Source organism: Petaurus breviceps, unplaced genomic scaffold (assembly GCF_028583685.1).
Source record: "Petaurus breviceps papuanus isolate PSGF00001 unplaced genomic scaffold, PetGlider_PUasm1.0 180, whole genome shotgun sequence".
Classification (NCBI taxonomy): domain Eukaryota; kingdom Metazoa; phylum Chordata; class Mammalia; order Diprotodontia; family Petauridae; genus Petaurus; species Petaurus breviceps.
In genome coordinates, this window is record NW_027185782.1 from 1,250,924 (window position 1) to 1,263,640 (window position 12,717).

At 39.6% G+C, this 12,717-nt stretch overlaps 1 protein-coding gene across 9 annotated transcripts in view; it reads right to left on the minus strand.

Moving 5' to 3' along the window:
* The window catches only part of KDM4B (lysine demethylase 4B), a 286,229-nt gene that overhangs the window by 212,161 nt on the left and 61,351 nt on the right, over positions 1-12,717 (minus strand). For all 9 annotated transcript variants that reach the window (XM_069086768.1, XM_069086769.1, XM_069086770.1 and 6 more), the window contains 2 exons: positions 7,957-8,132; positions 6,063-6,177 (listed from right to left, as the gene is read on the minus strand). In XM_069086768.1, coding sequence (XP_068942869.1) covers positions 6,063-6,177; positions 7,957-8,132 — 291 coding nt within the window. The remainder of the gene's footprint in view (positions 1-6,062; positions 6,178-7,956; positions 8,133-12,717) is intronic.

Sequence of the window (12,717 nt, forward strand, 5' to 3'; positions counted from 1 at the left end):
ATGACTAATGTGAAAATGTTTAATATTAATGTTTATGTAGAACCTATATCAAATGGCACATGGGAGGGGGAGGGTGGAAGAGAGGAAGGGAGAAAAAATTTGTAACTCAAAATCTTATGGAAGTGAATGTTGAAAACTAAAAATTAATTTCTTTTACAAAAATATCCTACCTCCTAAGTTTCCCTTCAAAGGGCTTTCCCAAAGAAAAGTAAACTCTGTCTATCACAGAGGCATGCACCCCTAGACTAAGAGCAACTCCCATGCAGATGAACTACTGAAGTTGCCTTTGATCCTCCCCTTTTTCTCACCCTTTACCTCAGCAGTTGTGACCTGCATATTCTCTCTCCACCATGTTTCTCACCTCCATCTCCTCTACACTATTCTCTTGTGGAGAATCCCAGCAACAGAGTTATAGATCTAGAAGGGCCCTCGGAGGTCACTGAGTCATTACCACCAGCCTAATAAAGATGCTGATGACTGCCCAGCTAGACAACAGCAATAGCCTTACAAGTCTTCTCGCTTTAACCACTGACCCCTCACACTCTCCATTCTATATCTACACCAACACCATCTTCTACATATATCTTGTAAAATGTCTTGGCTCAAAAAAATTTAGGGGTTCACTATTACCTACAGAGTCAAGTTCAAGATCTTCTGCCTATTATCAAAACACTCTACAAGTCCCTCCTCAGCTCTTTCCAACCTTATCTCCTCTACTACTCTACTTCCTGTGCTCCATGCTCCAAAAGGGACCAATCTCTGTCCCCCAAATATCCCCAGAATCTTCCATATTTTTCATCCCAATCTCTGTCCCCCAAATATCCCCGGAATCTTCCATATTTTTCATCCCTTTGCTCATGCTCTTCCCATGCCTGGAATAACTTCCTACCTATCTTTTAAAGCAGAAGTTCATCACCTTCTTTGTGTCATGGTGCCCTCTAGAAGGCTAGCAAAGCCTAGGCCACCCCACTCCCTCCCACCATGATGTTTTTTAAATATATACAATAAAATACACAGGATAAATACTGAAATACAATTATCAAACCACTTTAAAAAAACAAGGTCACTGATACTAAAAGGTTATGAACCTCTGGAAAGTTCACCTTGATTGCTGTCATATCCCAGAAGATCCCTCTGGGTAAATCAAGATCTCCCCTTTGATCTCACCTGACAATCAACTTGTCTGTTCTTCTATAATAATCTATGGATCAGAATTTGGTATCCTTTTTTAAACTTTTTATAAACATAATTAAATATACAGAACCTGCTCTTTTTCACAACTCAATATAAACAGCAACTCATACCCCATGTGTTTACTCTGTACACTTATTTGTTGCATATAAAAGCACTCTAATTGCTTAATAACATAATTGATTCTAACTGTCAAAATAGAAGAATGGCTTCAAAATGGTTGGAAATCTAACACAAACAAAAAGAACTAATTTAGTCCTGAGATGTGTAAGTCTCCACAGATAAAGAAAACATACAGAAGTCACAGAGCGAGGGTCTCATACTCACTGCAGCCTGGAACCTAGCACACTCTCTAAACACAATGCCCCATGGGCCACAAACACCTACATTCATTTTTGTCTTCTAAAAAGCTTATTGTGAGTTTCAAGACAGACACCTGATTTTACCTTAACTTTCTATAGGCTATGCACACAAAAATAAGACATTTCTTAAATTTAAAATTAGTTGAACTGAAAAGTAAATTGAATTAGCAGAAAAGTATATTCATTCCTTGAAAAAAAAAAATTTCACTTTAAATGTAAAGTGAAATTTTTTGTCTCAGATGCTGATAACCAGGTTGCCAAAAGTTCATTTTCCTCTGTGCTACTGGCAGATATATATGGTTGGTTTTCCAAGAAGGACCTGAGAAAACCACAAGGTTTCCAAACCCTTACCCCCCGCCCCACCCCCAACTTCTGCCAAGCATCAATGTGAAGGAAGTGCTTAGCAAATAAGCACATAACACATGATTACTTTTATTACTGAGAAACAATGATATTGTGTTCATAGCAAGCCTTAACTTTGGACTGCTGAGAAAACAGTCACAAACTTTTATCACCTAAGAGTTCAGTTATTTTAATGTCTTCCTTTTCTGAAGGCAGAACTGATCTAAGAGAACTCAAAGTCTAGAACAAGCCCTTTGGTACATGAGGAATTGCTGTCTTGGCTCTCCCCTCCTCTCCCAGCAGATTTCTCATCTGTAAAATAGTGATGATTGCACTCTCTATCTCACAGGATCAAGATCTTGTAAAATAACTTTGTGAACCATAACTGTACAAATTCAATCTATTATTATTATAACTATGTCCTCTAAAGAGCAGCTAGGTAACACTGTGGATAGAGTACCAGCTGTAATGGGAATGTAAATTTTTAAGATCTTTCCTGCCCCTAGGCTAAAGTGCACCTGGAGCCTGGGGTAGGAGGCTTGTTTTTCAGTAGATACCTCTTGATTGGCCAGTGAGTCAATAAGGTTGTTACATTCTCTGAGCCAGGAGAAGGCTATAGAAGCCCTGATGTGTAGCTTTGTTTTGGGGCTCACTTTGAGAAGTGTTCTGTGATTTGATCTGGATTCTGGGAAGCCGTTGTTGAGAGCCCCACCTCAACTTTGAAAAACCCAGATGTTGATTTGGTATGAATGGAATGGTTGGACAGTTTGGAAACTGTCTACTTGATCTGTTTTTCTGTCTTGATAATTCTGTCTATATAGTCTGAAGTTCGGGGTGCTGACCTTTTTCCCCTGAGCTAGGTAAACGATACATATGTTTGACTGATTAAAGTAAGCTTGTTAACCCATTTTGAGTTGCTTTCCTTTAATAAAGCAGATCCAAGAACCTGTGTTGGCAGCCACCCTGGGGTACTTGCTGCTACACCAGCCTGGAGTCAGAAGAGTCATCTCTTCCTGAGTTCAAATCTGGCCTCAGATACTTACTGCCTGGGCAAGTCACTTTACCCTGTTTGTTTCAGTTTCCTTATCTGTAAAATGAATTAGAGAAAGCAACGGCAAACCACCCCAGTATCTTTGCCAAGAAAAGCCCAAATGGGGTCACAATGAGTCGGACACAACTTAAAGAACTCAACAACAACAACAAACATTCTCCATACCACCAACTCAAATATTTTTAAAATGGTTTTTATAACACTTTATTTTTTTTTTTAAAGCAATCAGGGTTAAGTAACTTGCTCAAGGTTACCCAGCCAGTTATTTCTGGGCGTGGTGCTGAGTATCTGAGCCCAGATTTGATCCCAAGGTCATCCCGACACTGGAGTGGTGCCCTTACTCGCTGTGCTACCTGACTGCCCCTTTAAAATGGTTTTTAATTGTGGGCTTGACTGCTTCTCCAATTAAGTAAACTGCTTGTCTGCAAAGCAAAGCAAAATGTGAATCAAAAGCCAAAGAAAAGGAAAATGACAAATGCTGGAGGGGATGTGAAAAAAACAGGGACAATAATGCACTGCTAGTGGAGCTGGGAATTGATTCAACAGTTCTGGAAATGCATACCCTTTGACCCAAAGATACCAGATCTATATCCCAAAGGGACCAAAGGAAAGGAAAAAGGACTTATATGTACAAAAATATTTAAAGTAGTTCTTTCTGTGGTGGCAAAGAACTGGAAATTGAGGGAATGACCAAAAGCAGAATGGCTGAACAAGTTGTGGCATAGGATTGTGATGGACTTGGGGCGGCCAGGTGGCTCAGCAAGTAAGAGCACCGGCTCCAGTGTCGGGATGACCCGGATCAAATACAGGCTCAGATACTCAGCACCACACCCAGAAATAACTGGCCGTGGAACCTAGAGCAAGTTACTTAACCCCGATTGCTTTAAAAAAAAAAAAAGGATTATGATGGACTATTAGTATGCTATAAGAAATAATAAAGAAGATGGTTTCAGAAAAACCTGGAAAAATTTATATAAATTAAGGCAAAGTTAGGAAAATCAGAAGAATATTGTACACAGTAACAACACTATGGTAACAGTAATCAGCTATGACTTAGCTATTCTGATCAAGATAATGACCCAAGATAGCTCCAAAGAATTCATGATGAAAAATGCTCTCTACCTCCAGAGAACTGATAAGATCTTTAATATAGATCAAAAAACTTTTTTTAACTTTATATATATATATATATTTTTTTTTACAACATGGCTAATATGGAAATATGTTTTGCATTACTTCACATGTATAATAATCATATTACTTGCCTTCTCAAATGGGTTGGGGGAATAATTGGAGGAAAAAATTTGGAACTCAAAAAAATTTTAAATGACTGTTAAAGACAATAATTTTTTAAAAAGAGGAGCCTGACCCAATGCCTTTGCTCCTTCAAACTTTCACTGTGTTTGCTTTTTTAGTCAGCTAGGTTAGATGTAGGTGTGCAAAACAGCCAGAGCATGGCAAATTGTTTCTTCTCTATTCTTACAGCAGTCAGGCTCTTATAAGACCTCACATCCTCGTTAGCACAGTGGTGAGTATCTCCGCCTGTCATGCAGATGACCAGGGTTCAATTCCCCAAGGAGGAGCATTTGTTTGGGGCAGCCAGGTGGCACAGTGAGTAAGAGCGCTGGCCCCAACATCAGGAGACCTGGGATCGGTTCCGGCCTCAGATACTTGCCACCTACACAAAAATAACTGGGCATGTAACCTTGAGCAAGTTACTTAACCCTGATTGCTTTAAAAAAAAAAAAAAAAAGACCTCACAATCACATGCCTAGAATGCTAGAGTAGCCAGTTCTACCTCCTCTCTCCTGTAATCCATCATTGTCATTGAAAGAATAAATCTAATTATGCCACCACTCTGCTTAAAAATCTCCAATGACTCCCTATTACCTTCAGAATACAGTTAAAATAGTCCTACCTAGCATTTAAGGGCCACTACAACCTGTAACACTCAAATATTCCTGCCTTATTTCAATGCTACCTGCCCTCATCATCCAAGAATTTAGTCCCACTGAAAAATTCTGTGCTCTTTCCTCCTCCAGGCCTCTGAGCTGTGTTCTCTGCCTGAGATGTCTTCTTTCTCTCTTTTTGTCTACTAAATTCCCACGTTTAACACGCAACTAAAATACCACCACCTTAAAGATGCCTTTTCTCATTCCCACGTGCTCCCTTTAGTCTTTTAAGTCTCACTCAGCACTGTTAATACCTCCTTAGTGTACTCACTGGGTAAAGTTCTATATTATTACTCTGTGTTGGCATCTTAGCCCCCTTTCCTAATTAAACCATAAGCTTGCTGAGAACAGGAAACGTGTCTTATACTAACTTAAATATGTCTCCTAGAAGCAGCAGAACATTCTCCACATAGTACACATTTAATGGGTATTTGTTGCATTTTTCCCCATTTCTGCACTGTACTTCTCTAGAGTTCATCATGCCCTAGAATTTCTTCATTCTGCAAGATCATATCGGCGCTAGCACTGTACTTCATCACTACCCTCTTCCCCTGGAACCTTTCCCTCTGAATGGAGAGGGTGAATACAGATGGAGAATTCTCCCAGAACCACCATTTAAGGCAGCACCAAGGCTATTTCCCATCTGGCTATACCCTCTTAAGACTTCTCCATCATCCTGTCCTCCCTTCCAGATGGTATCTCTCCCTTCTAATCCTTTCAGCTTTCTTCTGTATGCTGTCTCCCACATTAGATTGTAATCTTGAGGGCACTATCCCCAGCACTTAGCACAGTGCCAGGAAAAAGTAGATGCTTAATCAATGTTTACTGACCAAGTGACCAAACATGATTCCAGAGGACCACAAGGAGGCACACTGCCCCACTAACCAACAGAGTGGTGATTCAATGAAGGTGCAAAATATATCCCTGTTAATTGGGGAATTTTTTTATTTTTTAAGTGGGTAAAGGCAATGGAGAGATCATAGAAATCAGCCTTCTCTCTCAAGGTGGGGAAGGAGGGATAGAAGGAACCTACACTAGTTACTAAGTGGTATAACCTGGACATAAGCCAATGATTTCTAACAGACCAATTGGGAACCTATCTTAAAACAAAGTACATCTATTCAGTGGCTTAGACATTGGGAATGATTTATAAAACACACTTACTGCATCATATAAAGAACCACTGATATCAGCGCCATAAATCGGTGACACAAAAGTCAGGTTCTTCCAGTATTTACGCTCCAGATCTTCAAAGTCTTGGTGTCGAGGAGTACAATACCTAATGAAATAGAACCAATAAGAGAGTCATTAAGCCTCAAAGCTGTCTCTGTCATCTGTGACTTCATTCCCATATATGCTGCTGAAAGTAACCCTTAAGGAATCCATAAAGCTGAATTTGCAAATTACTGCTCCAAAAGGTCTCAATTCTCCCTGACAAAGCTATCATGATGTCTTATCAGAGGATTCTCAAGTTTGCTAGTAGACAGATGGGCAAGACCAGACTGTGCCAGAGTCTGGGGCAGGATATGCCATTGGGACTTATACCTCAGAGGTCTTGTATTAGAAGCAAAAATCCTGGATGGATCTGAGTTAGAGATACTGAGGTCATCCCCTGACCCTGCTATTTAGTACCAGTGTGACCCTGACAAGTCACTTGGTCTCTTAGGGACTGTCTATTCATCTGTACAGTGAGAAACTGGACAAGATGACTTCAAAGAATCTCTTCCAGTGCTAAATCCTATGGTCCTATGACCTATGCAAAGCTCCCAACCAGTACCAGAATCCCTTGAACAGCATCACTGACAAGGGATCATTAAGCTTCTCCTTGAACATTTCTAGGGATGGAGAGTTATTTTTCAAAGAAATCCATTCTAAATAAACCTTGTGGATAACTCTATAGTTGTTAGAAAGTTCACCCTAACCTCTTCCTTTTGTAGCTATATTACACATCTGCTCTTTCTACATAATATGTCTTCAAATAACTGAATGCAGAATAATTTTGTTCAATCCTGTCATAATGAAGACCAACGATGAAGACCAAAGCCATGATGCCTTCTGAGCCTTGGTCAGAGAAATGAAACACAATGTATGAATTTTAATGTCCCCTCTTTTCCTATGATTTAGTCATCACCACCAAGTCATACAAGTGCCTCAACATGTTGGAAATGTTCTCTCCTCTCTCAAAAACTATCCTAACTGAGCACAAGTTCTGCTAGAAAATGTAGGTTTTTTGCCTGTCACCCAAAGACCAGCCTGGATAAATAGAAAATTAACTAGGCAGATAAGGAATTCCCCACAATTCTCCTCTTCTCTCACCTGAGTCCCCACTGATTAATAAACAATATCAACTAAGGGTCCGCACTGATGAAATTATAAATCTTTTAAAGAAAGAGTACTGTTGAGTTAGGTTTGCCAAAAGTACTCTTGTAAAAAGGGAAGAAAACTATCACCATAAAATCTGATAGTTGGAAAAGATCTGAGAGATCATCTAATGCAACTTCCCACCTCACGAAGATTCTGTTTCATGTCATTTTGACAAATTGTGACTCAGCCTCTGGATACTTCTAGATAATGCCAAGTCATAAAGACAAATAACAGTAAAAATAATTAACATAAACTACTCAATTGTTAATGGCACAACATACTATCCCTTGGGAATAACAGTACTGACATGATGACGAGGAGAAGAAGGATGACAAATATAATGACAATATATGACAAATATATTTTATATTTATAAAATATTTTTTATATTTTTATATAAATAAATATATATTGTTATATATTTATTTATATAAAAAAAACATGACAAATATAATTCCTTACCCATACTGAGGCCCAAGTGAAATATGTAACTTTCCCAATGTCACACAGAAAGCAAGCATCTGAAGTAGGATTTGAACTCATCCCATACAGTCCTAAAATTGGGGGGTTCACGTTCAGTTAATCTCCCACCCAATCTCATTTGGCTACTGAGGAGTAACACTTGGACACTGTTTCCTTGCTACCCAATGAAAAGGGAAATTCTCATAATAAATCTCTGGGCTGGTTAACATACTTTTCACTGTTGGCCAAGCGCCGATAATCTCCCACTGTCATGGGTTTCTTCTGTATGTTATATTGGGTAAATAAACCAGACTGTCCTGTCACCACCTGCTGAATGGGAGCTGGAATCACCATGTCATCAATGTCATCATAAGTTTTCCTAGGTTTCCATTCCTTTGGTGGGATCACCTGAAAGAAGCAATAGAGAAGTCAAAACAAATACAGACAAAAGGTGTAGAAACGATAATGTTGCCCTAAACAGAAGCGCAAATTATCATCACTTTCTTCACATCTGAAAATTAATTAATAAACATTTATTAAGTGCCTACTATGCACTAGGCATTGTGCTAAGTGCTAGGGATACAAAAAGAGGTAAAAGATAGTCATTGTTCAAGTTCACAGTCTAATGGGAGAGACAATGTACAAATAATTACACATAAATAAATTATATACAGAATTTGTTGTTTGTCCTTCGTTTTGAAGATGGTGTCCTGACTTGTGCATGAATTGGATTTAAGTAACTAAGAGTTGCACCAAAGTTATGCAAAGTCAGTCGCCTCACTTTCTCTTCCAGAATCCACTAGCAGGACTAAAGTCAAAATAAAGGGTGATGGCCCGGGATACAGTGGATGACCTTGGTATCTTTCACGTCCAAACAAGTTCTAAGCGTTCCACAGAGCTTTCTTCAGGCACCTTCAAGGCCACTGGAACAAATTTTTCTCATCCACTCATTCCACTGGGCAAAGTCTTCACATGCTTGAAGTAGACATCCTCCTAACTCACTGATCAGTTAGTTACCTTCGACTGGTTTAGCCTGTCTCGCTGAGACTATTTCACCAGGGTGTGGCTGTTCTACACATGCTACAGCTTCTTGGAGTCACAAGTGAGATTTGGATGAAAGGTGGACATCAAAAGTAGATGAACAGCCCTAAAAAGGGCTCAGCAAGAGAATAATTAGGAAATAATTAACAGAGGAGTTGGGAAAGGTTTCCTGTAAAAAATGGTATTTTAATTGGGCCTTGAAGGAACTCAAGGAAGCCAAGAAACAGAGTTGAGAATGAACACCCCAGACAGGAGGGACAGGCAGAGAAAATGCCCTGCATCAGAAGACAAGAGTATCATGTTTATGAAAGAGCCAGGAACTCAGTGTCAGTGGATCAAAGAGTACATGTAAGGCTTAAGAAAACTGGAAAAGTAGGAGAAGGCTAAGTTATGAAAGGCTTTGAATGTCAAACATTTAGTATTGAAAACAATGCTTAAAAAATGTCAGTGCATCCCATGCTAGATAATAATTTATTCCAGGTTCAGAAACAAGAAGAAAAAGAAAAGCTCACCAGGGAACTAGAAAAGTACTTGCCAATGATAACAGGTTTACTTAAAAGTACTCTGAATTAAATTTACTACAAAACAAGCATTTGTTACACACATAGTATATGCAGGCCTTTTTTGTCAGGTGCCGAGGGGAAAAGCAAAGATGACTAAGACATTATCCTTGTCCTTAAGAAGTTTATAATGTAGTAAATGGCAAAGTATTATAGATGTAGGTATTATCATTATCACAAACACCACAAAGAGTCACTATTTCCCAATAGTGTCATATGAACTACTAATTACTGTGTTGCCCCGTGTAAGACTCAAAAACTGTAACATAACTGATCGCTCCAAGTTAGTGCTCTTGTAGGCACCATCTTAGGATCAGGTCATCGAGCCCAATTCTCTCATTTTTCAGATGAGGAAACTAAAACGGAGGGAAGTCAAATGACTTGCCCACAGTCACACAAGTAGCAAATGTCAGGCTGGATTTAAGCCTAAATCTGACTCCAAACCCCATGCTACTGACATTATTCTATATTGCTTTTTTCTTTAAGTTCAGAGTCTGCCATAAGGACGTCCCATATTCTTGAAAGATGAGAAAAACTGATAACTAAAACAGGATTAAACAGAGCATTCTCAATAAAATTCTATAAACTTTCCATAGATTTAGGTACTTGGCATTAGCAATCGTCTACTCCAATCCACTCATTTTGTAGGTGAAAAAGAGACCCCTAAGAATGGAAGTGATCACCCAGAACAGCCAATGGCAGATTTGGAACTAAAACCCAAGTCCTCTGACTCCAAATCCAGGGTTCTTTCTACTATACCATGATTTTATAAACAATAATAAGCCACATGAGGAAGTTTGAGAAGTCCTCTCACTAAACAAAAATATAAACTTCCTATGATATCTAAGTTTTCTGGGAGTGAAGCAAGAAAGACATTTTTCTCTGATTCCTGTTAACCAAAATCTCTGGGAAAACGTCAACAAGGTACAGGAGCCTGGATAATAAGACTTTAAATGGTCTTAAGCTTCAGACTCAGAAGTGGAAAAGTCCTAACTTTTCCATTACAATAACAGCTCCTTGAAAAAGCATACTCTCTACCTACACTCTTCTCTTCTAATCACTTCTCAGACCTTTACAATCTGGCTTCTGAACCTCATCACTTAACTAAAATTACTTTGCTTTTTTAAGTTACCCAATATCTCTTAACTGCCAAAACTAATAGATCTTTTCATAATCCTCATATGAGTTTCCCATCCTTCTTTTGGGCATCACTCAACTGAGGACCTTGTCTGTTACTTTACTGAAAAAATCGAGGCCACTCAATATGGTTCCTTCTTCTCCTATTCTCTTCATCTCCAAATCCCTTGACCTCATCTCCTTCAGTTTCTGACAAAGAAGGAGCCCTTCTTGCCAAGGCCTAACCCCTTTACATGTACATTTAAATTCATTCCCTCCCCTCTTCTCCAGCAGACTGTATCTTCCATCACCCCTCCAGCTTAAATCTTCAACATTACCCTAGACACTGGTTCCTTCCCAGCAGTCAACACACCCTGGGCTCCCCGCACCCTAAAAAAATTCTCATTAGACCCTACCATCATCCCCTCAAGCTATGATTCTATGTATCTTCTCTCTTTCTCATACAAACTCCTTGAAGAAGCTCTCCTCTCCCTCATTCCTCAACCCTTCACAGTCAGCCTTCTGAACAACCTGTTATTACTGACACTACCTCTCCAAAATCTCTATTCTCTGTCTCCTTTGCTGGCTAATCATCCAAACCATGCCTTCTACCTATTGGATGTCACAAAGATTCTGACCTATGTTCTCCCCTTTGCTCCCTCTAAACTCTCCACTCTATCTCAAAGTAAGCTCATCAGCTCCCATGGGTTTTACTACTATCTCTATGGAGAGTCTCAAATCTATGTGTCCAGCTCCAAACTCTCACTAAATTTCAGTCCCACAACATCAGCTGACCATTGGACATTTCAAATTGGATGTCCCATACACATCTTAAACATAACATGTCTAAAACCGAACTCTTTCTCACTAAAGCCTTCTCTCTCCCAAACTTCCCTATTTCTGGTGAAGGTACCACCATCCTTCCAGTCTTCTAGGTTCATAACCCTGGCATTATCCTCAACACCTCACTCTTGCTCTCTTATCTTACATACCCAATCAGTTAACAATTTTGAGGCTACTACCTTCAAATCATCTCACATCTGACTGCTCCACTCATATAGCTACCACCTTAGCTCAGGCCCTCATTATAGTTTACTCAGATTGCTGTTACCTGCATGCTAACTGATCTCTTTGTCTCAAGTCTCCCAGTACTCTAAACCATCCCACAGTGCTGCCCAAGTAATTTTCCTTAAGTGCAGTTCTATTACTCACTGTCATTCCTCTACTTAACCAATTCCAGTGGCTTCCTTATGCCTCTAAAATAAAGTAGAAACTCCTCTGTTAATCTTTTAAAGCCCTAGAGAATTTGGCTCCAACCTGTCTTTCCAGGCTTGCTATATATGACTCCCCTCTATACACCAGACAAACTAGCATCTCTCTTTTCCCCACACAGGATACTCCATCTCCCATCTGCATGCCTTCACATCAACCATTCCCCATGCCTAGAATGAATTCCCTCCTTATCTTTGCTTCAGTCACTCTCTTCTTTTAAGACAAAGCTCAAGCACAATCTTCATGAAGCCTTTTTTCAGTCTCCCCAACCCTCCCACTACCCTTCCCAGCTGTTTTATGCCTGACCTGACTCCCAAACTACCCTGTATATATTTAATACTTTTTATTTATGCTGTACATACACCTATCTTACTCATTAGAACATAAGCTCTTTGCAAATTGAGGCTCTTTATATTTATATCTCTAATGTTGGGCACATTACAAATGCTTAATAAATCCCTGTTGATTAATTGGTAGATATTCTTGATCCTCCTCGAGAAGACTCTGTTGAAACTCTGCTCTCTATCGATTTTTCCTCCTTTGTTGGACCATCTTCAATATACAACACCCCCTAAATGTGGATGCATCCCATGGCACTATCCTAGCCCTTCAATTCTCTTCTCTCTCTCTATACTCTTTCAATAATCTCATAAGCTCCTATGGGCTTAATCATCGTCATCTTTATGCAAAGGACTCCCAAACTTCTATCTAGCTAGCCCTAGTCTTTCCCCCAAGCTCTAACCCCACATCACCAAGTGACTACTAAGACAATTCAAACTAAATGACCTAGATACATCTCAAAGCCAACATGTATAAAATGGGGGAGTTCAACTTTCCCTACTCCACCCCCCAACCCCACTGGAGGCCAGATCCCTTCTGAACCTCCCACCATCTTTCTGGTCATTTAGGTTTACAATCTTGGTGTCATTGTAGCCTGCTCATTCACCTCACATATCCAAACATCTGCCCAATCTTCTCGTTTCTACCAACATAAAACCTCTTCC